The sequence below is a fragment of the Marmota marmota genome, unplaced genomic scaffold (genome assembly GCF_001458135.2).
Source record: "Marmota marmota marmota unplaced genomic scaffold, marMar, whole genome shotgun sequence".
NCBI lineage: Eukaryota > Metazoa > Chordata > Mammalia > Rodentia > Sciuridae > Marmota > Marmota marmota.
Window position 1 is genome coordinate 18,140,630 of NW_026000242.1, and position 27,765 is coordinate 18,168,394.

At 34.9% G+C, this 27,765-nt stretch overlaps 1 protein-coding gene and 1 long non-coding RNA gene across 4 annotated transcripts in view; one reads left to right on the forward strand and one right to left on the reverse strand.

Annotated features, from left to right (window-relative positions):
* Positions 1–27,765, reverse strand: part of LOC125613958 — an 86,982-nt gene that overhangs the window by 55,482 nt on the left and 3,735 nt on the right. The window contains exon 2 of one of the 3 annotated variants that reach the window (XR_007344581.1): positions 23,083–23,123. The exons of the other annotated variants lie outside the window; for them this stretch is intronic. This is a non-coding gene — a long non-coding RNA (uncharacterized LOC125613958). The remainder of the gene's footprint in view (positions 1–23,082; positions 23,124–27,765) is intronic. 3 annotated transcript variants of the gene reach the window in all.
* On the forward strand, positions 1,640–19,923 carry LOC107145708 (caspase-1-like). Its single transcript, XM_048795912.1, has 8 exons — positions 1,640–1,832; positions 2,484–2,750; positions 5,416–5,522; positions 6,466–6,639; positions 12,585–12,819; positions 14,018–14,161; positions 15,528–15,634; positions 19,707–19,923. The coding sequence occupies exons 1-8, from the start codon at positions 1,826–1,828 to the stop codon at positions 19,803–19,805; spliced, it is 1,140 nt and encodes a 379-aa protein (XP_048651869.1). The 5' UTR covers positions 1,640–1,825; the 3' UTR covers positions 19,806–19,923.

A 27,765-nucleotide genomic window follows, 5' to 3' on the forward strand; every position in this document is an offset into this window, starting at 1 on the left:
AAAAGTTGAAATGTGCATGTATATAGCATATATAAATGTTTGGGAAAAAGTTTTGAAATTTAATCCACACAAGAACATATTATTGTTATGCCCATTTCATAGTTAAAGTGGATGAGGCTAAGTAACTTTTCCAAGGTGATAAAACACGTAAGCAAAAGAGCAGAGACTTTAAACACCCATGTGTAACTTAAATTCAACAGAAGCTCATCATGAGGTGAGAGAGATTTGGCAAAGTCTGGAGACATGTTTGGTAGCCACAATGGGGAGAATTTTACCTGCTTCTAGTAGGTAAAAGCTAACAATCCTGTAATGCAGAGGATGCCTTCCACCATAGAGACTAATCTGGCCCATATGCCATAATGTTCCCAGAGAAGATACAGGACATCAATTAAACTTAAATTTCAGTTAAACAACAAATACATTTAGCATAAATATGCCTCAAATATTTAGATGAAAAAGGTCCCATACCATATATGGGACATATTTAATTGTGAGTGAATTTTCTAGTCTCTGTATTTTTGTTTACTAAATCATTTAAAGTATAAAATATCTCACAAGTTCTTCATAAGAATCACCTCCATTGGTGACACATGATTCCCTCTAATTTTAGGGAGAAAAAGGAGACTTAGAAAGAATGCTATTTGTCCATGATCATGGAGATTGAAAGTGGTAAAACTGGTACCAAACGCAGTAATTCTCTAATTCCTAGACTAATGGCATTTGAATGCAGTCAATCAGCCTGTAGTTTATCAACTTAGAAATTTGGTATATGACACATGGCAACAGAGAAACAAGTGGCTCAGAACAGAGAGAACATTGTTGTACTTAGCCCCATGTTACAAGTGGCCTTTGGAGGCATGGAATGATTCTGTCTATAGAGGAAACTGCAGTAGGCATCCCTAGTCATCTGAGGTGCCAGGTACCAGGATTGTGCAAAGACTCATCCTGCAGGTTTTTTTTTCAAATATTTTGACATATTTTCACTAAAATATAGACTAAGAACAAGAGAAAACAGTTTGTTTGTTTGTTTATTTATACATACCAGAGATTGAACCCAGGGGCACTTAACCACTGAGCCACATCCTCAGCCCCTTTTTTATATTTTATTAGAGGCAGGATCGTTAAGTTGCTGAGGCTGGATTTGAACTCGTGATTCTCTGCCTCAGCCTCCCAAGTCTCTGGGATTATAGGTGCTTACCTGAGAAAACATTATATTTTAAAAAGACTTGTATGCGCTTTTTTATTAAAGTTGCTCATGGGATCAAATGACATTATAGAGTTCTTCTCAGGTGACAGAACATGCGTGATTATAGTAAAGAAGAAGAGCAGAGACCATTCCACAGGCTGCCATATGATAGCACAGCCTGCTGAATACCAACTGAAAAAGTCAATTAAATATGATTCTTTTAATGTGGAAAGAAATAATGATTCTTCTAATGTGGGAGACAGGTTTTAGTTCTGTGAGTTGGCTGGGAGTAGTCAGCCCTTATGCAGGTGCTGCTGAGAGTCTCTCTGATGACCAGCTATCCAAGACTGAGATGAGGGGCTCATGGAGTTGGGGATTTATAGTAGATGAGTTGACTTAATTTGTCTTAGCAGTTTCCCAGATCAATGTTTAATTCTGCCTCTCTCTCTCTCTCTCTCTCTCTCTCTCTCTCTCTCACATACACACACACACACACACACACGACATCCATATAAGCAATGCAGTAGCTCCACCCCAAATTATAGTCATATTCTGCTCAACAAGAAAATCCTGTTTCTTTTTAGTATTTTTTTCCCCTTTGATTCCTCCTATTATCCTAAGAAGACAGCTTCAGAGGACATGGCTGGTAAGACTTCTTTTGATCACTCTGGGGCATTAGGAAAGATATTTGATATTGACTCACTTCAACTTTTATTTACTAGAATCTGTATAGTTTGTGTGAACAATTTTTAGTTAGAGGAGAAAAGAAGGAGCCCTCCTTCTCTGAGCTATATTCTGTCAGGCTCTTATAAATGGCCTCGTAGGGAATGAGCTATGGATCTTCCCTGAATGCTCATGTTCCAAACATGACTGAAGTTCAGAATCTGCATAGTGCAATCACCAAGGATGAGTCTTTCTAAATAAAAGAAGGGAAAATGACATAATCTGACCATTATTGACTCCGATTTCATGGATATATTTATATTCATCAAAGAAATACAACAGTTGGAGCTTCTTAGGCCTTTCCTGGCAACTCACTAAGGCAGAACCAGAAGAACCACCAGGTAAGTAGAGCCTTGTTTTTGAGGGTGCTGGGTTAGACTTCTATGAGTGGCTGCCCATGGGTTGAGAAGGAATAGCAGTGATCATAAATACATTAATTAGACCATCCCTTGGAATATCTGAACCACAAAGAGGAAATATAGAAAAAAAAAAGAAGAAAGAAGCCTACTTATTGAGGTGGCGGTTGTATTTCTTGAGCTGGCAATTAATTTCAACACTGTTGTGCTTCCAACAGATAAGAGACTAAAGGAGAAAAGGAAAACATTTATTATCTCCGTGTCTGAGGATATGCTTTACACTTTGCTGGATGACCTACTAAGTGAAGAGGTAGTGAACCAAGAGGAGGCTGAAAATGTGAAAAAGAAAAATGCTACAACTAAAGACAAAGCCCGTGATTTGATCGATTCAGTCATTCCAAAAGGGTCCTGTGCCAGCCAAAAACTTATTAACTACATCTGCAAGAGAGATTCCAGCCTTGCTTATAAATTAGGATTTTCTTCAGGTGAGATTCCAAGATTTTATTTAAAAATTCTAAATAACTTAATCCACAAAACTATAGATATTTACAGTGTAGAATGCGATGTTCTGCTCTATTGGTCCATTGTGGGAAGATTAAATCAAGCTAATTGATGTATATGTCACATTGCAGGCTTGTCCCTTTTTTTGTGGTTAGAATACTTAAAATCCACTCTCTAAATAATTTTCTAAGATACATTATTATTAACTACAGTCACATTCTCAATTCTGTCCTTGTATCTTGGCATCTAATGCATGCTTTCTTTACCTGCCAGATAACAGATGACTCAGCAGCTCTTAACCTAATATATTATTACACTCGGTCTCCCATTCATGCTGGCCTGCTCTTCCTGCTCTCCTTTGCTTTGTTAAAATCAAATTCTCCTAGTCTCTTCTTCACTTGAAGTGTCTTTTTATCTGTAGATAATCCTTTAGTCCTTCAGTAATAATTTTGAAGCCTTTTTTTCTAATCTCTCCAAATGAATAAGAGACAAAAGTTTTTACTTTGGTCCTTGACATTAAGCCTTTATAATTCATGAAGTCTCCTGAGGACACATTAGAACCACATGCCCTTCCCTTATTTGTCATTTATTTGATGACACACATTTTTTCAATCCATTTCTCTTGACAACTTGTCCACCATATTACTTCAAGTTTTATTACTTGACAACTTGTCCACCATATTACTTCAGCTATATTACTTCAAGTTTTCCAATAGTCATAGTCCACTTCATCACTTCTGCATAAATCAAGTGCAATTTATCATTCTTTTTCTTGCTTTATTACAATTAGAAATATTAGAAATGTGTCTTACGGTCTTTTCAGTGCTCAATCTAAGAGCTGTTTCTTCATGAAAGATGCTCAATACTAATGGCAATTAAAGGGTAATAAGGACCAACATACAGTAATTGATGAAATATTCCAATTGAAACACTGCCCATTTACTAATCTACTAATGTCCCAAGAATAAAACCCACTGTTCTTAATCTGACACACACTTTCCATATCTCCAGCCTCAGCTTCTGATCCTCTTTAAATAAATGCCAATGCTCTGGTACATTATAGATATAGGAGATATTCAGGAAGGGCTTGATTATGAGTTTGGACCCAGAAGAGCTGGAGACATAAAATTATGATATCCATTTGAAATCTTAGGACTGGATGAGATCACTAGAAATACACAGTAAAAGGAAGCCTGTGGAAAAGCACCAGGATAATTTCAGGAATCAAAGGTAGCATTAGACTCTAGATGAGAATAACTCACCTTCATTGCAGAAGCAATGGCAAACAGGCATATCAGTGCTTTGTGGTTTAATGTGAACCATACATGTGCACACAACACCAAATTCTGATTTCATCGTTTTCTAAGTCCACATTATATTTGTAGTAGCAAGAGAAAAAATAATGATGTTAACACTCACATAAAACTTAATATAGTCACACATTGCTTCAAGTACTTCTTGGGTGTTAAATCACTAAATATGCACAAAAATCTAATATGTAAACTGATTTTTTTTGTTCTCACTCAGAAGTGGGAAAATTAGAAACAGGGGATATTAAGTAATCTAAGTTCATATAGCTGTTATGCGGTAGAATCAGGAGTAAAGCCTGCTTCCAAATCCCATCCTGAGGATTGCCAAGCTGACTGTGTTGTGCAAACAGACCTTTCTATCCAATGATGCCAAATCAGAGATCCACAGGGACTCTGTTTCTTGTGACTCTGTGTCAAACTTGCCATTACTTCTAATCATTGCCTTACTTTTGTCTGAGTTCAGTCAACCAAACAAACCAAAACCCGCAACATCTGTCCACACCTTTTTCTTTCTTTTGAGGCTCATTTAGGGATAAAATGGCTATTTCCCCAAGAAAGCATCAAAGACTACTCAGGGAGGAAATGAGTATCGATATTCTCCAGCCTGAGCCTGCTTGATGAGACTTTTGATGACTTTCACACACTTTGCCCAGTCGATGGACCTATATTCTGAGTTCTAGATCCTCAACAAGGACAACTGGTCACCCACCCCACTGATGCCCTGGCATCTTGGCTGCTCCATAACTTGAAAGGAAAGGATAAACAACTGGACAACCTGTCCTCCATTGTTCAGTAGAGCCAAGCACTCAGCTTTTAAAAATAGCCTTATAAAGAAATCAAGGAGAAATGAGAATCCAGTGTTGATAACTACATACAATGAGAGAGACTTGGGAGAGTTATCCATCCAAAACAAAGCACATTCTAGCTGTTCTTAGGGACCAGCTAGACAATCCTTATAAATCTGAATTAGATTCAAAGGAGATTCTTAATGAAGTTTTCAAAACCAAGGCAGATCAATAGAGTCTTATTAGACCTATTGTTTCCTAGTCCTCACCAGAGTCACATGCATATATTGCTGCATCTGGAGTACCACTCTTAATCAGTTAACTTTTCCCACAAAGGAGCAACAACTCTTGCCTGACCACAATTTACCTAACTTAACAAGATGTTGGACACAACTAGTTTTTACCAGCTAACAGTTTTCCCACAAAGTTTTCTTTTATATTCTAAGATAATTAGTACATTCTGACTATTACTGGGGTGATTTGGGTTCTGGGATGCACCAATAGAACCAGGATACCATATATCACATTTGTCATGTCTTTTAAAATTTGTGCAGAAGCTATTGATGGAAGACCAGAGCCAGTATCTGAAGAATCCAGAGGCTTACTCAAGCTTTGTTCTCATCCAAAATTCCTGGAACTATGCACAAAGGAGGCTGGAAGGGTGAGATGGAAAATTAATGGAATAGGGAATCAAATGAAGTAGAAAGATTCCCTAGATGTAAATATACAGAGGACTTAAGAGTAATAGTATTTTTTTTTTTTTGTACCAGGGAGTTGAACCTAGATTTAACCTAGGGGTACTTAATCACTGAGCAACATCCTAACATCCCCAGCATTAATTTTTTTTTTTTATTTTGAGAGAGGATCCCACTAAGTTGATTAGGGCTTTGCTAAATTGCTGAGGCTGGCTTTGAACTTGCAATCCTCCTGCCTCAGCCTCCCAAGCCACTGGGATTACAGGCATGAGCCACCATAGCTGGCTGACAGTGGGTTTTTTTTTTAAGATATATGAAAGTACCTCAGGGGTCAAAAAATAACTGTATATGAGTATTTTATTATAATATGATCTTGACAGAAGGGATTTTATTCTATCAGGAAAATTAGATGTGCAATAATGAAACAGTAATGTTTTGATGCATGATATATTGATGCTACTTTGTGTTTATATATAGATACTATAAAATAAAATTAAGGATTGTTATGATCAATGTCAACTGAAGAAGGTGGGGAATGATCTAGTATTCAAGAATTTTGATATGGGTCTTTTATATCAGATAAAGTTTGGCTAAATATAAGGAAAGGGACAAGGAAGGACAAAAAGTATTCTAGTCTACTCCACGAGATCATTGAATAAATAGCCCACATCTGTTCTTATTCATTACTCTGGGAGTTTGCTTTTCTTGCTGTAGCTTTCCCTATTCCCCTTATTTTGTCTGATTTCTTTCTAAAACTCTTTCTACCATTAAAGAAGGAGAGAAAGAAATGGTTCCAGCAAAAGTTAGCAGATGAACAAACAGTTATTTCATGTCATTGAGAGTGTTGCCTGAGTATGCTGTGAATGTATTGAGAACTTTAATTGCACATAACTTGGCATTATTCTGCAGATCTACCCAATCAAAGAGAAGGCGACCCGCACTCGCCTGGCCCTCATCATCTGTAACACAGAGTTTGACTCTCTCCCAAGGCGCAATGGGTCTGAATATGACATCCAAGGGATGCAGAGGCTGCTTGAAGACCTGGGCTACACTGTTGTTGTAGAAAGAAATCTCACAGCCAGGGTAAGGCCCCCTTCCCTATTTGGTACACATACTTATATATGCCCATGTACCTCTATTTGAGGGCCATTCATCTCATTTATCTGGGACTTGTTTTGCTTTTTCAACTCTTTTTTTCATTCTTCTTCTTCTTCTTCTTTTTTTTCTTGGTCCCAGAGGTGCTTTATCACTGAGTCAGGGCCCCAGCTTTTTTTATTTTTATTTTTTATTTGAGAAAAGTTCTCACAAACTTGTTAAGGTCTGGCTAAATTTCTGAGCCTGGCCTTGAACTTGCACTCCTATTGCCAATTATATTGAAATTATAGGCATGCACTACCTGATCAAGCTGCTATTTTTTCAATTTGAAAATGAAAAAGTCAAAGCTGTCATTGATAGTTGCCAATGTTACCTTGGAGCAGTGAATATAAACACACACTGTGTGTATAAGCATACATATATGCACATGTGTTTGTGTGTATATATTTCAGCGACAGTATTTTCATTTTATTCTTACTTTTATTATTCTTAAACCCCAAACTGATCACTTTACTTAGGAAGCACACATACACTTTCTGCCAGCATGTGTGGAGAACTGGAGAAGTGTTCACACAGAAGGCATTGCAGCCAGAGAAGTCATGATCCCCAGCAGAACTGTGGCAGCACTGGGGCATGTAGGCATGTGGAGGAGTAAAATATCTTGACTTTTTACTACTGCTGTTTTCCATTCTCCTCTAGTCTCCTGCCAGTGCCTTTTATTGGGCAAAAACAATATGGAGTTTGTTGACAATAGAAATCAACAGGTATTGTCTGTAGAGACACAAACAAGGAAGATAAGAGCAAAAAATTGATCTGGGGATGAAAATTTTTGAAAGTTAGCATCACAAGGTTGGGACTGTAGCTCAGTAGCATAGTGCTTGCCTACCATGTGCAAGGCACTGCGTTTGATCCTTTCAGCACCACATAAAAATAAACAAAGGCATTTTGTCCATTTACAACTATAATAATGATAATAATAATAATTTAGCATTATAGGAGAAGGATATCAGGAAAGTTGGAGCAGTAAGAAGCACCGCTGTACCTTGAAAATTATACTGGCAGAAAGCAATGAAGTTACTCTTTGGACTCTGGATTTTATTTGAATACTTTCAATCTTCTAGGGAACAGACTGAATGATAAATTGCAGTTAATATTGGTAGCTACCTATCCCTTATCCCACTCTTCAACCTGAGGCAGGTAGCCATGGGGATGGCAAGTTGCATTTATGGTACAACTTGCTGGAGAAAGAATGGAAAAAAAGACCTTCTCTCCAAATATTGGAGATATGTGTTCCTACTGAGAACTGTGGGCATGTAAGCTGGATGCCATGTTTGAACCCTCACCAAATAAACAGTTTCCAAACATTTCAGTGACTGATAGTCTTTTTTAAACATTTAAAAACAAGAGCATATATGAGGGAATTTAGGAAGCCACCACATATGCCCAGGCTCAAAAAATACCTGAAAAGATCTTAAACTTTCACCTCAGACTGATTTCTGACACAGAGATATATTAAAACAAACAATAAGTAAAAACATCAACTTCAAAGAAAGGGGAAATCCAAAGTAACACCATTGCTCTTGGCCTTGGTATCCACAGGTTTCATATCAACACAATCAACCAATCAAAGTTTGAAAATATTCAATTAAGACGTGCATTGGTACTGAATATGTACCAATTTTTTTCTTTTTCAGTCTATAAGCAATAACTCTTTGCAGAGGATTTATATTATATTAGGTATTATAATCAATCTAGAGATGATTTGAAGTATTTGGGGGTGTGGTGTAGGTTATATTCAAATCCCATGTTATTTTATATAGAAATTTGATGGTAGCAATTATATAATACTCAAATATCTAGCTAAAAATATTACAAGCTACAGAAAAATTGGGAAAGAGCAAAATAAATCTAAAGCAGACATCCATGAGGAAGCACAGATTGAAGACTTATTAGATAGAAGCTTTACATTGATCTCTTGAAGATGCTCTGAGAGCTAACAAAAGACATAGGCAAAACCAGATATAAGATATCTAAACAAAATGAGAATATCAATACAGAGACAGAAAGTATAAAATGGAACAAAAAGAAATTCTGGAGTTGAGAAGTACAATAATTGAATGAAAACATAAAACTAATAGGAAAAGTGAATAAAATCTTAGTTCTTTAAAATAAACCACAGAATTGAGGACGAGGAAACAAATAATTAAAATTGGAAATGAAAAAGAGAACATTACTTTCAAACTTACAGAGATTTAAAAGATTATAACTATGAATAACTACTTGCCAACAGATTAGATAACTGAAATGAAACGGGTAGTTTCTTAGGAACACACAGCTTATCATAACTAAATTATGAAAATAAAGAAATTTGAAATAAATCTATACAAGTCAGGAGATTCAATCAGTAATCAAAAACATCACAACAAAGAATACTGGCTTAACCAATGAATTCCACCAAACACTTAAAAAATTAACAGCAATTTTCTCAATATTCCAAGAAATTCAAGATGAGAAAACAATTTATAACCCATCCCATTCTATGAGGCTAGAATTACTCTAATCCTAAAGCTGAATACAAGAATCATAATAAAATAAAATCTCAGAACAATATATTTTGTAAATAAAGAGGATTCTTTACTTTAACCAAGTGGGATTTATCCCAGGAGTGTGGTGTCGTTTCAACATAAGAGAAACAATGGATAATAGATCACATGGACAGGATGACAGGAATAAAAACAACAAATTTGTGATGACTCAAATTAATGGATACAAAGAATTTGACAAAATCCACTGCACAAAGAAAGCTCTCAGAAAGCTATGAATAGAGAGAAATTTTCTCAATCTGCTAAATAGTATTCATGAGAAACTCAGATAAAGTTTTTCTCCTAGATCAGTCAGCAGAGTAAGAATGATCACTTTCATCAGTGCATTCAACATTGTACTTTAGATCAAGCCAGAACTATTAGAAGAAGTAAGAGGCGTAGAGACTGAAAATGAAGAGGGAATGCTATTTATTCACAGATTCTACCACTAGCTTTATAATAGAAGGCTATCAGAACTAATAAAAAAAGTCATCATCATAGGAGTTGCAAAGTACAAGATTAACATAAAAATAGGGTCTTGTGTTTCTATATGCTAGAATGCACATTGAAATGAAAATTAGAAAACCAATTTTATTTGTAACACCTAAAAGCATACAATACTTAGGAATAAATCTAACAAAGGTACTGAGAGACATGTACATCAAAAACTACTAAATATTGTTGAAATACAGAAAATCTAAACAAATAGAAAGAGAATCCATGTGTATGCATTGGAAGGGAATACTATTAACATGCTAATGCTGTCATAAGTGATCTACATATACAGTGAAATCTCTATCAAAATTCCAACAGACTTTTTTTTTTGAGGGAGGGTGAGAATTTGAAAAGCCAATTCTCAAATTTATAGAGAATTTCAAAGAAGCTCAGATATCCAAAACAACCTTGAAAAAGAGAAAGAAAGCTAAACGCTTTCTTTTTTTTTTAATTTTTTATTGTTGGTTGTTCAAAACATTACAAATTTCTTGACATATCATAAACGCTTTCTTTTTAAAGTAATTAAAACATATGATACCTATAAAGAAATAAAAGGAGGGGCTGGGGTTGTGGCTCAGCGGTAGAGCGCTCGGCTCGCATGTGCAAGGCCCTGGGTTCAATTCTCAGCACCACATAAAAATAAATAAATAAATAAAGTTGAATACTCTTAAAAAAAAAAAAGGAAAGAAATAAAAGGAAACACAGAGACAAGATGCCAAGGCAGAAAAATGGCTGCTCATCTAAGCGGCCACCTTTATTTACCCTAATAGGTTACATTGAGTCATTAGTGCCATAACTACATTATTGTTTATTGTATCACAAAGTTTTCTTGTTCTGCAATTACATTCTACAGTTCAATATGCAATGTTAAGAGCTTTGTGTAGCTCTCAAGAAAGCCCATTATCTGAAGTTACCATTAGGCATTAGGTGAGCAGGTCCTGGAGCACTGGAGCTTGGTGAAACATTATAGTTATAGCACATTCCTTTATTACCAGGAGCTATATACCTGACATTAAGGTTGAGGCTGATAAGACTCTAGCATAGAGCCTCAGGGCATTGCCATAGCAGCTCGGCCTTGCACATGGATTAGTTATCTTTCTAGTTCCTGGGGAAAACTGCAGAATATTCCAACTGTGGAAGACAGAGTGCCTGTTATCCCTTGGGAATTGGCTCACTAGAGGAAAGCTGTCCTATATATTTCCACAGTCAGAACTCTTACAGATACCATCATAAATACAGACATATAGAGCAATGGAATAGAACAGAAAGCCTCATATTTGTGTTTAATTGATTTCAACAAGGGTGCCAAGACTATTCAGTGAGGAAGGGAGAGTCTTTTTCTTCTCAATAAATGATACTGGAAAAACTAGACATTCTCATGCAAAATCAAGTTGGAGTCCTAACATAAATTATATATACTATCATTATTAAGTTTTAATCAATCAGAGATCTAGACTTAAGAGCTTAAATTATAAATCTCAAGGAAGAAAACATTGAATAAATTCTTCATGACATCAAACTTGGAAACAATTTCATGGATATGTCATCAAATGCACAGGCAATAAAAAATAATTGATAAATATAACTGTGTCTCAAAAGATATGAACAAGAGAGTGAAAATGTAAGCTGAAGAATGGTTTGCATATCAGATACCTGTTAAGGGACTAATATCCAGAATATACAAAATAACTCCTAAAACTCAATAACAATCTGATTCAACAAAATAAGTTAAGGACTTGATAGTTATTTCTCCAAATAATACAAACAAATAACCAGTAAGCATATGCAAAGATGCTCAACATCATTATTCATCTGAAAAATGGAAATCAAAACCACAATGAGTCACCACTTCACACCTACTAGGTTGGCCATGATAAGAGGAGGAGAAGAAAGAGGAAGAGGAAAAAATGGAGGAAAATAACAGGTATTGGCCGGAATGTGGAAAACTTAGAAACTTGTGGTTTTTTTTTTTTTTTTTAGAAACTTGTGTTTTGATGTTTGTCATGTAAAGTGATATAGTCACTGTGGAAAACACTCTGGGGTGGTTCTTAAAAGATTACACTACTATATGGCCCACTGATTACACTCCTAATTACATTTATATCTAAACATATCAAAAGCAGAGACTCTAGCAAATATACTTGTATGTAGTTATTTATATCATTATATTATTACTTACAAAAGTTTAGTGTGGGAAAAAAAAATCAAGTGTCCATCCACAAATGAATAGGTAGGTAAAATGTGGCATAAAGATAAAATAGAATATCATTTGGTCATAAAAATAAGTGAGATTTTGGTATTTTCTACAACATGAATGGGTCTTAAAACTTTGTGTTTAATGAAAAGGATGGACAAATGTTCTATGTTTTGACTTATGTGATAAACTTAGTATAAGCAAATTCATAGGAAAATAAAAGTGGAATAGAGTTTATTAGGAGATAAGGAGGAGTTAAAATTAATGAATGCAGTTTTTGTTGGGGATGGTGAAAAAGTTTTGGTACAGAAAGTAGTGAGATTTTATCAAACAATATGAATGTATTTGAATTATAAGGTCACAAATTATTAAAATGATAAATAATATATTATGTACATTTTGCCACAATAAAACATTTGCCAGTATATTATGAAAAAATTAAGGGAAACATATAGAATTAGAGTATTGAAATATTTTCCTGAATTACTACAATAACATTAATAGCAACAAAAAATAATAATGGTTGTCATCCATGTGTATGTTTTATAAATTAAGCTCTGAAATGTGCCAGACACTTGATGTTTATTCTTTCTATTGCTCAAAGCTTTAACGTGGGAAAGTGTAGGTATTGTGTTGTGATGATGAAATGTTTTCTCTCACAGGCCATGAAGAGAGTCCTAAGAGATTTTGCTGCCCGCCTAGAGCACAAGTCCTCAGACAGCACATTCTTGGTCTTCATGTCCCATGGCATCTTTGATGCGATCTGTGGGATCACACATGGTGATGAAACACAAGATGTGTTGCCTTATGATTCCATCTTCCAGATTTTCAACAACCAGAACTGTTCCCATTTGAAGGACAAACCCAAGGTCATCATCATCCAGGCCTGTAGAGGGGGTAAGTTGCAATGGGGCCCAGGGATAAGACAGGTGTATGTCATGCAGGCTGAGGCTTTATACTATGTGCTTTCTATCTGGTGAAAATGCCATGAACCTTACTTTTTGTGCCATTATATCAAACAGATTTCTTTGGAAAGAGCATTTAGGGGTGGCAGTAGAGAAATGCTATCCAACTTAAAAGTAAATCGTCATTGAACCACAGTTCAGTGGTGATGATAATATGAATTCTAAATTATTTTTTACATAGAATTATTAAAATTGTGGCATGAAGAGGGTTTAATTTAAAAATATGTTATTAAAATTTTACGATTTCTGACTGTGAAGTATTTCACCTGAAAGTGAGGGATCCAAATTAAAGCTGGGGACCTGTGCCTGTAGTCTTAGCTATTAGCAAGCCTGAGGCAGGAGTTCAAGACCAACAGGAGCAACATAGCAAGATCCAGTCTCAAAATAATTAAACAATGCAAAGTGAGTGAAAGAAGCTAGACCTGAAAGATTGCATGCTACATGATTCTATTTTACATGGCATTTGGAAAAAGCCAAAAATATAGGGATAACACAAGGTAATAATTGACAGAAGCTGAAGATGGGAGGGTTATTCTACATCTTGTTACAGAGGTAGCAATATGACTGTACATATGTTAAAATTCACCAAAGTCATGAATTTTACTGTATGTAAATTATACTGTAATAAGATAAATAAAATAAAATTATTATGTCATTTATTTTTCCTATAACTTTTTTTTAACTTTAATGTAATTACATCACTTGGGGAATGGTTTAGAAGGAAGAAGTAGCAATTAGGAAGGAAAGGAAGTGAAAAGACAGGTTTAGAATTTAATGTCTGTTTTTGCACAGAGTAGTTATTTCCTCCCTTACCTTTGTGTTATTGTCACTTTAACTGTCATGAAACTAAAAACGGCTCTCTTTACTCAGGCATAGCCAATGTATGTTTATAGCAGCAATACTGCCTCTGCTCAGTTGGTACCTTCCAGGTCAAGAATGTGATTGCTATTCATTGACATCCTCTATGGCTATGCTAGACCCATAGTGCTTGTGTGTGTGTGTGTGTGTGTGTGTGTGTGTGAAATTAATTGAAAAATCTTTATAAAATTCTATCCCATTTATTTAGTTGTCAAAGAACTAACATGTATTCAGCAGTGAGTAAGTAAATAACAGCATATCATTCTCCATAGGAAACACTGGAGAGGTGTGGGTCAGCGATTCTCCAGCAGGCTCAGTGGATAGCTCTTCACGGTTTTCTGAGAACCCAATGCATGATGGTGTCCACAAGGCCCATGTGGAGAAGGACTTTGTTGCTTTCTGCTCTTCAACACCACGTATGCATTTCGTTGGATGTATGTGTTGCATGGATGGGTTAGGATGTGTGAGAAGGAGGCCTGTCTGCCTACATGGCCAGAAAACTTTACTAGGGAATGGGAAAGGAATGGAGATCCCATCCACGTTACTGTAGCATTCTTTTACAGTTTAGTGGCAGTAGGGGCCTCTTCTGCTCTACATCCTTCCAGATGCCAGTCTTCCTTATCCACTTAGTAGGTGATTGGTCAGTAGGCTCACAGCAGTAATGGTTTGATGAGTCTACTGGTATGAATGCACTGCTTTTACCACTGAGGATATTTTTAAATGAAAAGGGGAATGTGACCTCTTTTTCAAAAAATTAAAATTTCTAGTTTAGAAAATCAAAAAACCTAAGTGTTAGATGTCATTAAAAGATCACCAAATAATAAGCAGCACCTGGTGAAATAAAATTGCATACTAGGAGTTATAAAAAAATGTAGAGAACCAATTTTAAAAATCATCATATTTAAGGCAATTCCATTTGAAAAATAAGGTAGCATATTTCAGAGAAGATAATTGTCAGTGGCCTGGGAAAAACAGGATTTATGAAATGTTCAAGCAAAATCTTATTCTTAATATAAATTATTTATTTATTTTTGGTATGTATATTTATTTACTATTTAGCACATATCTGACAGGTAAGCTTTGTCATTCTTTTTTCATGAATTTCATGAAAATCATATAAATTGCCTGAATAAACACTTGCAGTATTTTCCAGGTATGAATCCAAGTTAGTTTGACTCTGAAGTTCAGGCTATTTGAGGTATACCAATGAAAACAATACACAGCCTATCTAATTTGCAACTTTGGGCAATTCCAGTGTCAGAAACACAGACTTTTGTTCTGAGGAAAGAGCTACTAAAAAATAGAACAGAATAGCCTTAGCAGAAGACATCTCTGTCCATGACTAACATGGAATTTGAACCAACCAGTGTTAACAAGGACAGAGCACCCTCTGTCTCTCATTGGCCAGCTTGTTATCTATGAGTTCAATAACTGCTTGTCACTGAGCAGCTATTTTGCCTTGAGGAAAATTTGAAGATTAAAAAAAAAAATCTACTAGAAAATGTGACCTATACTACCAATGTAAACATAGCATTTATATTCTGAACCACAGGACCGTGGTTCCAGAGCCCTACTCCTGCACCTGTGATGCTACAAGCCTCAGATGATACCCTTTATGGTTTGATCAGAGCCCATCCTGTTACCCTTTGTGTTTAAAGTCAAACACAGTTATCTGAGTTATTTTCCTCCTTCCTTAAATCTGTTCAAAGTTATTTATAATTGCTTCCTTTTTTGAAAGGATGAAGGCTACAGCTCAAGATTTATCCTTGTCTTTACTCACAGATAATCTTTCTTGGAGGAAAAAAAATGGTTCCATCTTCATCACAGAACTCATAAATAATATTCAAGAACATTCTTGGTATTGTCACCTAACAGAAATATTTATGATGGTAAGATCATATATTACTTCTTACATTCACTTATTGTAGAAGCCAGAACGATTGTGCATGATAACCTAGTTATGTATTTTGATAGGATGTTGTTCAGAGTGCAACACACTTTGCTTTCTAGCTATTTTTAAATTACCTCATTCTGATAGGAAAAAATAAATCTGTATCAAAATTTTAAAAATTTGGGAGATGAGTAAGGATAGGCTGTATTTATTTCTATAAGTGCATCTTTATACAAATATAATCTGTCATATGAAATGATATTTATTTAAATATTCAAATTATGGAATGCCTTTGGTGCAAACCTTCTTTTCTTTTTTTACATTTGTTGAGTTCCCGTTCAATAAGAACTGTGGATTCCTGATGCAGACAATGCAATAAAAATGAGCAGACACAGTCACTACTTTCATAGCTAATATTCTAGTAGAATATAGAGAATTAAAAAGCACATCACTCAAAAATAGGTCCTTCATATTTTTAGAGAAAAGAATAAGAGAGTTTTGTGAAAGGAAGGAATAAGTCCTATGTTAGTCGTGGTTGTCCATAAGCTTGATAGAATAGGATTATTAGTATAGGTGTTGGTGTGGGTATGTTTTCATTGTTTTTGCTTGTTTGTTTTATGTTTTTTTTTTTTTTTTTTTTTTTTTTTTTTANGAAATAGCAACTATATATATATATATATATATATATATATATATATATATATATATATATATATATATACACACACACACACACACACATACATAGTTTATGTTAATGTGTGTACAAACATGCACATATACTATCTCTTTAAAGAAAATCATCTGGTTAAACATATGCAATAAAAATATAGTATCAGTTCTACAATAGATGTGAAAGTAAAATATATGACACTAGAACAAATTCTGGAAGAAATAGATTTCTAAAGTCAGAATGTCTATACATTATAGGTAGGTGGCACAGTAACACTTGTGGTAAGATCAGGCTATGTCATCAGAAGTTAAAGTTATGTTAAGATAAAGTTATTTACCATAAGCCCACAATTAATTACTAAAATAAAATCAGAATTATAACTAATAAGTATAAATGAACATTTAAACAGCATAACAATTCAAGAAAATCAGGATAACTAGAAAGAAGGTGAAAGTCATCTGAACACACAGATTAAATATCAGATATTGTCAGATACAATCAAGTAAATGTCAACTGTAACAGATCAACTTTAAATACAATGTGACAACTAGGTTAACAGTACAAGTATAGGAAAAGTGTATCAAACCTACCCTAATCAACAACAAATTGAAATGGATTATTAGATTCAGACAAAATTGATTTCACAGCAGAGAATACTTGAAGAAATAAAAATTTGTAATACCATAAAGATACAGGGATCTATTCAATAGGAGAACATCAAAATATTAAATGTGTGCATGCCTAATAATAGTTTTAATATGTAAGGAGCAGAAATGGACAGAACTGCCATAGAAATAGACAAATCTACAATTAGAATCAGAGATTTCATTACCCTTCTCTCAATAATTGATAGAACAAGTGCCCCAGAAGTCAAAGACGGACAAGATGTGAACAAGATAATCAATACAACTTGACCCATTTGGCATAGAGCATTTCAACCAAAGACAGCAGCAGAGACATTCTTCTCAAGGGTACATAAAATATTTACAAAGATAATGGCTATTTTGAGCCACAAAAAAAGTCTCAATAAACTTCAAATGACTATTCATTAAAAATGTGTTATTTAAATAGAATAGAATAAACTAGTAAGATGTCTAGAATATTTTGAAATAAATAAAGTATTTCTAAGTAACACATGGTCAATAGAGAAATTAAAATGTAAATGAAACATATCATCAACTCTGAGATATTACTAAAATATTATTTAGAAGACAATGTGAGCACTGCATGAAGAAATTAGAATAAAAAGAAATGCCTTAAATCAATGGTCCAAATTCCACCTTAAGAAACTGGAAAAAATCATGCTGGACTCAGTGGTGCATAGTTGTAATCCTAGGGACTCTGGAGGCTGAGGCAGGAGGATCACAAGTCAAAGATCAGCATCAGCAACATAGTGAGAACTTGTCTCAAAATAACATAAAGTAAAATAAAATGGCTGGGGATATGGATCAGTGATAGAGCATCCCTGGGAAGAGTCAGTGAAAAGAAAACTAAGCAAAAGAAAAATAAAAGAAAAACACATAATAATGGAGATTAATAATCCAGAAAACATTTAAAAATAAAGAAGAGATGGTGTTTTCAGTAAATAGCACTAGAGCAAATGAATAGCTATATGCTAAAAATAGACAAGAACTTCTATTCACTCTAGAACCACACATGAGGACCAAATTCACATGTATCCTAAACCTAGATGTTAAACCTATAGTTATAAATCTTCTAGAGGAAAAATGAGAAGAAAAATTTTGAGACTTTAATTTTTGCAAAGTTTTGATTAACCGTAATATGCAAAGCACAGTCTGTTAAAACATGTTAAATTTGACTTTATCAAGATAGACATGATGGTACATGCCCATAATCGCAGTGGCTCTGGTGGCTGAGGCAGTAGGATCTTGAGTTCAAAGCCAGCTTCAGCAATTTAGCAAGATAATGAGCAACTTGGGGAGAACACCTCTCAGAAGAAAATATAAAATGGCCTGGGGACATGGCTCAGTGGTTGAGTGCCCCTGGGTTCAATCCCTAGTACCCTCCCCCGCAAAAAAAAGGCAAGATTGTCTGCCCTTTTAAAGACATAGGAGATTAGGAGTGCTAAATTAAAGCTAAAGACAGTGCTAGATTAGGAGAAAATATGACTTTTGTTCATAAAATATAAAGAAATTGGATTCATCATATATATAAATTTTATAATATGTACAGTTTTATTTAAATATAAAAAGAAAATAATTCAAGGAAGAAATATAAAAATACTAAAAAAAATGCAAAACACTTGAGCCCACATTTCACATAAAGTTCTGATGGCAAATTAGTACAAGAAAATATGTTAAATGTTATAAATTATGAGAGAAAGAAAAATTTAAATTCAACATCTATAAGAATGAATAAAATTTAAAAGACTGAACACACCTAGTGCCAGGGTGTAAGTGAAAAAAACCATAACTCTTAGACACAGCTCATGAGAAGTTAAAATGGCACAATGACTTTGGAAAATATTTTTGAAGGTTCATAAATGGCTAATCACATGACTACCATAAGACCCAATAATTCTTTTTCTATATATTCTACCAGAAATTAAAATATGTTAACACAAATACTTCAACATGAATATTCACAGTAGCTAAATTTGCAAGAGCTCAAAACTAAAAACAACCTACCTCTCCATACACTTTGAATGTATAACAATTCTACCTCAATGAGACATTTTTACTTGAAGATTGGAAGTAGAATTAATTGGGTGGGTATATTAGCTTTCCAAGACCACCACAACAAAGAATCCCAGACAGGGTGTCTTAATGAAAGAAATTTATTTCCTAATAGATCTGAAGACTAGAAATCCAAAACCAAAGTGTCAGTAGGTTATATTCCTACAAAAGAATCTCCTTTGCTTGCAAATGGCTGACTTCTCATTGCGTTCTCACATGGCCTTTCCTTTGTGGGTACACATCCCATGTCTCTATGTGTGCCCAAGGTAACTCTCCTCCTAAGAACACCATTTAGATTGGATTTGCACCCACACCAATAGCCTTGTTTTAATTTGATCACACATGTAGAACCTTATCTCTAAATTTAGTCAAATTCTAGGATACTGGAGTTATGGCTTCAACAGGAATTTTGGAGAGACCCAATTAACACCATATCCCAGGAGGAGTATTGGAATTAGTTACAATTTGAAGGTGACTTTTAGTATCTGACTTAGGGCATCATGTTATGTTTACCAGTGAGGAACTGCTGGTGTAATTAAAGGCTTTTTCTCTTAAAGTTTTTATAACTCTTTGGCCTTCACATCACTGCAAGAATCAATCCCAATCATGATCATGTTGTCTTACGGTGTAATAGGTTTTCTACTTCTCCATAAAGGGCAAAACTCAAAAGTTTATTTTTTTTATTTTTTTTTTATTTTTAGGTTCAACGATCATTTGAAATACCAGGTGTTAAAGCTCAGATGCCCACAATTGAAAGACAAACCTTGACTAAACTTTTTTACCTCTTCCCAGGCAATTAAAATCCATAAGTATCTTTATTTTTTAATTGATTTTATTATTTTCTTAAATACACGATAACAGTGGAATGCATTATAATCCTTATTACACATATAGAGCACAATTTTTCATATCTCTGTATATAAAGTATGTTCATGTCAATTTATGCCATTATACATGTACATTTTTTTTGCATTACAATTCCTTTTTTAAAAATGTTTATTTTTTAGCTTTAGGTGGACACAATATCTTTATTTTATTTTTATGCGGTGTTGAGGATCGAACCCAGTGCCTCACACATGCCAGGCAAGCGTGCTACCACTTGAACCATATCCCCAGCCCCAGCATTGCAATTCTTAATACACATATATACCACAATTTTTCATATCTCTGTTTGTATATAAGGTGTGTTGATACTCAATTCAAGTCTTCATACATGTACTTTGTGTAAGTATCTTTAAATGATGTTAATAAATTCTGATGTGCTTAGAGTTAAGAGACAAAATGGTGACAGGTTGTGTCCAAATGGGCTATATTTGTATTTTTGTATTTCGTTTAATTCTTTTATTCTTACATTCTTCTAAAATCTATATAAAAAAAAAAGATAATGTTTTTTTCTTTGGCCATGGACAAGCAGCTGATACTGATCCTGTCTTGCAGTGGCAAATAATTAAAAAACTAGGGAAAAAATTGAAACAACTATTTTCAAATACTGAACAATGAGCAGTAGGATTGATTTCATTGAGAGTAGAAAATCACAGAAGATGAAATTACACCTATACCATACATAGTTTTATGTCATGATAAAATTCTAGCATACAATTCAGGGCAAGGTAATTTAAGGAAAATAATGAGAGTTTCACTGAATTGAGAAGACAGAACAGAACTCAGGTATGCTGAGGCAGATATTAATTTCTAAGAGAAATTCATTCTCTTAGAATATCCAGAAATAGAGATATGCAAAGAACTCCAGAGAGCTAAAGAGTGTGCCAACAAGTCTTTGAATATCATTTTGCACACTCATGGGATGACCAAGAACCAAAGAAAAAGAAAAAGAAAAATACTGCTCTGCTAAGATCATCGACTGAATGTTCACACAGCAAGGGAAAATGGTTTATTTCTAATGAGGCCATTAAGAATCAGAATAATCAGCAGAGATCTCACAGAGGTCATGGCTTCACAGAGGAGAAAAAATAGTCCTGGAACAAAAGCTACTCTAAACCTTATCAACACTTAAAAGCAGGACTCTGTAAGAAAAAGCAGAACAGTTGAGCTCTATAAAAACTTTTTCACAAGATGCTATTCAGGAAATTAAAAGACAAGCCATAGTCTGGAAGAAAATATTCATAATGCTTTCTTTTTGACAAAGATCTTTCATCAATCATCTTTAAGGAACACTTTATAACTCAATAATAACAAAACAAACTATTTAGTAAAACTGGGCAAATAATTTGGACATTTTAACAAAGAAAATACATAAATTGCATGAAGTGATGTTTAGCATCTTTAATGATCAGGAAAATGCGAATTGAAATGACAATAAAATATTAATAAGGTGGTCAAAATCTACATGTAACTCAAATATCTGTCACCATGCTACTGGGTAAGCTAATTATTATGTATCCATAGAGGGCAATGCTTCTCACTAATGAAGGGCATGAACTTTCCCTATACACATCAAAGTAGAAAATCCTCCAAAGTATTTTATTGATCCAAAGAATTCTTACACAAACAGTGCATAATACTGTATAACTCCATTAATATTAGTACTAGCAAAACTAACATGGTGACAGTAATCAGATCGGTGGTTTCCTTGAGCGAGGGGCTGGTATAATTGTTCACAATTATGCTTCTTAAGATAATGTAAGTATTCTATGAGCAGACTTCAGTAGTGTGTACATTTAGCAAAACACACTGAACTTTACACCTAAAATGGGTATATATTATTATGTGCCAATTATTCCACAATAAAGTGAATTAAAGATGACAAAGATGAGCAAATTAAAGAGTTTAAATATTGATGGCACACATAAGTTTGAATAGAGATTATTGGGGATGTAGCTCAGTGGGTAGAGTGCTTGCCTTGCATGCACAAGGCCCTGGGTTCAATCCCCAGCACCAAAAAAAAAAAAAAAAAAAAAAGTTTTGAATAGGGATTTATTCAGATGTACTAACCCAACTAAAGTTGTGTTCATGTGTTACTGAAAGGAAAGTGAGGAACCAGGAGACAGGAGAGTGAGAAAGGTGAGACTAGGCAGAGATAAGCACAGGAATTTACTTGTCAGAACTGACAAATAAAGGCCATCTCTCCATAGACAATAGAACCAATACAGGCTTGAGGTTCAAGACTTTTATGGGGGAGGCTCGGAGATTACAGCCAGGTGGGTCCTAATGTGGGCAGTTTGGGGTGGAGTTGGTATGAGGGAGTGGTAAGCCTTTTTCAGAAAGGCCCTTGGGTGGGAAAGTGAAATTTTTCTTAAATTTTTCTTAAGATGGCCATCCAGATGCTAAGCAAGGACCTTACAGTTATCAGTATGAATAACCTTAACTCAAGTGGTAGCTTGCTCACCTAGCATTCACGAGGCACTGGGGGCCCTGGGTTCCATCCTCAATACCACATAAAAATGAAATAATAATAATAATAATAATACACCTTAGTATCAACTCTGGTGAAAGCAGTTGTTCAGTGGACTAATGCTCAGGTACTAATAGGTAGCATAAGGTATTTTTAGTCCTTGCTTATGTTGATAGTGCTCTCATGCCATAAGCAATCTCGTGATGCAACTCAGAGGTTATTAAGTTAAACTCTATGCAGAGAATTTTGTATGAGTCATTTTTTCAATTACTTATGGTAGTACATTGAATTTTCTCAAAACACTTCTAAATATGTATGAGTCAGAAATTTACTTATTTAGGCAAATAGCGCTTATTATATTGAGAAACAGAGATATTTCATTGTACTTAAATGTAAGAACAAACTTCAAAGTTTTATTCTGAAATAAACTTCATTTATTACTTCCATTATCACCAAAATTCTTCCTCATCATATCTAGTATACCTGTAACCTTTCTGGACTCATAGAGATATAGTTTGGAATGATGGATTTACCATGATTGTGTTGAAGCTGTTCATTATTTCAGGTATTATTCCTGAGAGATTACTATCATACATTATGTCCTCTTGTTTCTCTTTTTTCTGAAGAAAGTCACAGGAACCACTCCCTACCAATCTAGTAGGATATTTACAATTTTTTTTCCCAATAAGATGAAAAACAAATGAACTGGTATGTATTCACATTACCTTTTGTGGCAGTTGTCCATGAAGAAGAGGGTTGGGGTAGCCTGGAGAATAATAGTAAGGAGTAGAAGCTAAATTAATGTAACTGAACAAGCTTCATTTCTGATAATTTCACTGTAGTAACACCCGCTCCTCCACACACACACACACACACACACACACACAAATCTTAATTGAACTTCTCCAGGGACCCTCACCATAATTGTTCTTAGACTGTCAACAAGAATTTCTGCAAAAGAATTTTCAGGCGGGGAGTGTGTTTGCAGAAGGTGAGAAAGATAAGAGAAGCTAACTCAAGGCCTCCCAACCTGGGTCCAGAGTCCTCACAGAGGCTTTTGCATTACAAAGTTCAGTAGTTTGATCCTGGGGAAGGGGGGATGGGGGAAGAACTCTCCCTTTCCCAGGCACTGATTTTCACAGAGAGTGTCCTTGGCCTGAATTAGTTGCCCAGAAGTATAGGAAAAAACCCTACTCTTATGTACACTTCTACATATTGTGAGCCTTTGGGTATAGAGTTCTAAAACACTGGGTATAGAGTTCTAAAACTTTCTGAACTTGGGGTTCAGAAGGATTAAGTGATTGTAGCAAAAGTATTTCTCCCTCTGGACCTGGCTGTAGCCAATAAACCTGCTTCCTGCTAATTCCTCCATGTCCAGCCTTGTCTGTCCTACTTCACACCATGATTCCTGTGGTCCACAGTTCCTGACTCTGGATTTCCTTTAAGAAGTGATGTCAACATAGAAGTCTCTGCTTTCATTCTTAAAAGTCTGAGGTTCTGTCAATTACTTTCTAGTTTTGGAATTTTGTAGTATCCAAGAGAGAAGTTGCATCATACTCATCTACTGGGTATTTCCAATTGTATCATATTAACAATATTAAATACCTAGAATAGCTCCAGGTGTTAAGGATAAACTCAAGATTATCATTATCCAGGACAGCTTGTGGAATGAAAAGTTGTATGGCATCTTCATGTAGGAAGAAAATAAAAATTATTGGCAAGTTCATCTTTATAGAATATTTTCTAATTACCTGATCTGTGCACCTTGAGTGTATATCACTTGGGACCTGCCCTTTTGTGTTTTATAACTTTTTCTTCCAGTAAATTTTCATGTAGAGAGTGTATTTATTCCTCTTTTTACTGCTATGAAAGTACATATTTCTGAGAGTAGAAACTCTCTGTGGACAGTTAGTCTAAATTCTGCTCCTTATTCTAAAAGTCTTTGTGTCTGTAACCCACTGTGATATTTATGAATTATTTATTGCCATGTAATACGTTGTCCCAAATTTTAGTGGCTTCAACACAACAATGAATTGATACCTCACCCTTTCTGTGACAGAAATCTAGGCAATAGGAAATCAATTTGATGATGGTCATGATCTTTTAAATGTGTTGTTTAAGTAAATTTGCAAGTATTATATTAAGGAGATTTTCATCAACATTAATGACAATACCAGCCTAGGCTTTTCTCTTGTGTGCTTTTGTCTTTATCAGATTTTGGTATCAAGGAAATACTGGTTTCACAGAATGAGTTTGATGAGTTCCTTCCCTTTCTAACTTATGTAATGGTTCAAGGAACATTAGTGATAATTCTTTTAAAGTATGGTAAAATTCAGTTGTGACTCCATCCAGTCCTAGGCTTTTCTTTGTGGAAGACTTTTTATTACTGTTTCAATCTCATTTCTTATAATTGATCTGTTTTGATTTTTATATACTTTTAGTTCAGTTTTGGTAAGTTATATGTCCACAGAAATTTCTCTAATTTTTCTATATTTTCCAATTCATTGGCGTATGATCTTTCATAACATTTTCTAGTGATCCTATGATTTTCAGTGATATCTGTTATAATATCTTTTTAATCTCTTCTTTTTGTTTTGTTTTCATTCCAGGGATGCAAGGATGGTTCAACATACACAAATCAGTGAATGTATTATAGCACGTAAATAGGATCAAGTGTAAAAATCTCATACTCATCTCAATTGAAGTAGAAAAAGCCTTTGATAAGATTCAAAATCATTTCATGATAAACCACTAAATAAGCTAGGCATACGGGGTCATTCATCAATACAATAAAGGCTACATATGACAAACCATAGCCAACATCATACTGAATGGGGAAAAACTTAAAAGCATTTCCTCAAAACTCAGGAATAAGACAGTGGTGTCCACTTCACCATTCTTATTCAACATAATGCTAGAAATTTTAGCCAGAACAATCAATCAGGAGAAAGAAATAAAAGGGATACAGGTAGAAAAGGAGAAAGTAAAATTACCTTGTTATGCTCGAATTCGGGACCCCCAAAAGACCACCAGAGACCAAGATCGATGTAGCAGCAAAGAGGTGTTTATTGTGAGCTAGCTGGGTCCTCAGTGCACACACACAGCAACTGGTGATGCTGAGGGGCTCCGAGCCCAGGGTTTGCAGCAGTTTTATACACTCTTTGGGGGAGGCGGGGACCTCCACATACATCATAGCATCTCTTAGCAAATCATTACACACCATAGGAAAATCATAAAACAACTCTAAAACATGATTAGCACATTCACTGGTGGGAACAAGTTGAGTAAGGATGATTGGCCAGTACAAGAGGGGGATTCGTTTGAACTGATTGGTTTAAGCCATGAGAGGAGTAGATGCTGAATTACATGGTTTCCCAACATGTTATCAACCACCATAAACTATTGGGAGGGTCATCTGGCATCCCAGGTATTTCCCTGTCTCATGCTGATTGGTGGCTGTTAGGGGGTTGATATGGGTCCCCACCTAGCCTAACTGAGTCAGGGACACCTGGCACAGTGCTCTGTGGGTCTTTCCAAGGACAAGGGTCACGCCCCCTTCCTTGGACAGGCTTTGCTCTGAGGTAGAGGCTGGTTTTTCAACCTATTTGCATATTATCTGATTCTATAATTGGAAACCCTAAAGACTCTACCAAAAGACTATTAGAACCAATAAACCTGTTCAACAAAGTAGTAGCATACAAAATTAACATACAAAAATCAGAAATATTCCTGTGTACAAATAATAAACTTGCTGAAAAAGAAATCAGGAAATCAATCTCATTCGCAATAACCGCAAAAGAAATAAAATACCTTGGTTAGATTAATAGACCTAAGCAAGGAGGTAAAGTACATGTACAAGGAAAATTACAAACACTGAAGAAATAAATTAAAAAAAAATACTAGAACATAGAAAGATTTCTTATGTGCATGATTTGGGAGGATTAATATTGTTAAAATGGCTATAAAACCCAAAGTGATCTACAGATTCAATGAAATCCCTATCAAAATACCAATGATACTTAACATAACTAGAAAAATAAATCCTAATATTTAAAAGACCCCACAAAAGACCCCAGAAAAACCAAAGCAAACCTAAGCAAAAAGAGCAGTGCTAGAGGCATGACTGTACAACAAGACTATGGTTTAAAAAAAAAAATTAGACACAATATTAGCAAAAATATAGACACTTTGAATGATGGTACAGAACAGAAGATCCAGAAATGAATCTACACATCTACAACCATCTGATTCTTGATGAATTTGTCAAAAATCATAAATTGGAGAAAAGGCAGCTTGCTCAAAAAGTGGTATTTGGAAAAAATGAATATCCACATGTAGAAGACTGAAGTAGGTTCCTATCTTCTTACCCTGTGCAAAAGTCAACTCAAAAGGGATCAGACTGAAATATAAGGCCCAAAGCTTCGAACAACCACACACACACACACACACACACACAAAAATATAGGGGAAATATGTTAAATTATTGGCATAAGCAACAATTTCCTGAACAGAACTCAAATAGCGTAAGAAATAAAAATGAAGATTAGAACTGGGTTTACATCAAATTTAAAAAGCTTCTGTGCAGCAAAGAAGCCATCAGCTAAGTGAAGAGCCTTTGCACTGAATGACAGAAAATCTTTGCCAGAAATTCATCTGACAGAGGACTAATATATGGAATGAAGAAAGAACTAAAAAAATTAACACTATAATAAACAATAAATATATGAAAAAGTGCTCAACATCTTTAGCCATTAGGGAAATGCAAATTAATATTGCATTGAAATTCCATCTCACCCCAGTCAGAATAGATATTACCAAAACAACAACAACAACAACAACAAAGTAGCAAATATTAGTGAGGATGCAGGAAAATAGAAACCCTATACACTGTTGGTGGAAATATATTTAGTATAGCTGCAATGAAAGACAGAATAGAGGTTCCTCAAAACACTGAACATGAAACTATTTTAGGATCTAGACATACCACTCCTGTGTATATATCCCAAGAAAATGAAGTCAGCATACAAAAGAGAAACCCACTTTATTCCAACACCATTCACAATTTCCAAGTTATAAGTCAGCTTAGATACCCATCAATAGCTACATATGTAGAGAAAATATGGTATTTATACACATTGGAGTATTTTTTAAAATTTTTTTTAGTTATGCGTGGACACAATATCTTTATTTTTTAATTTATCTTTATGTGGTGCTAAGGATCAAACCCAGTGCCTCACATATGAAAGGCAAACGCTCTGTCACTGAGCCACATTCCCAGCTCACATTGGAGTTTTTTTTTTTTTTTTGACTATAAAGAAGAATAAATCATGTCTTTTGCAGGGAAATGAATGCGACTGAGGTCATCATGTTTAGTGGGGAAAACACACACACACAGACACACACACACA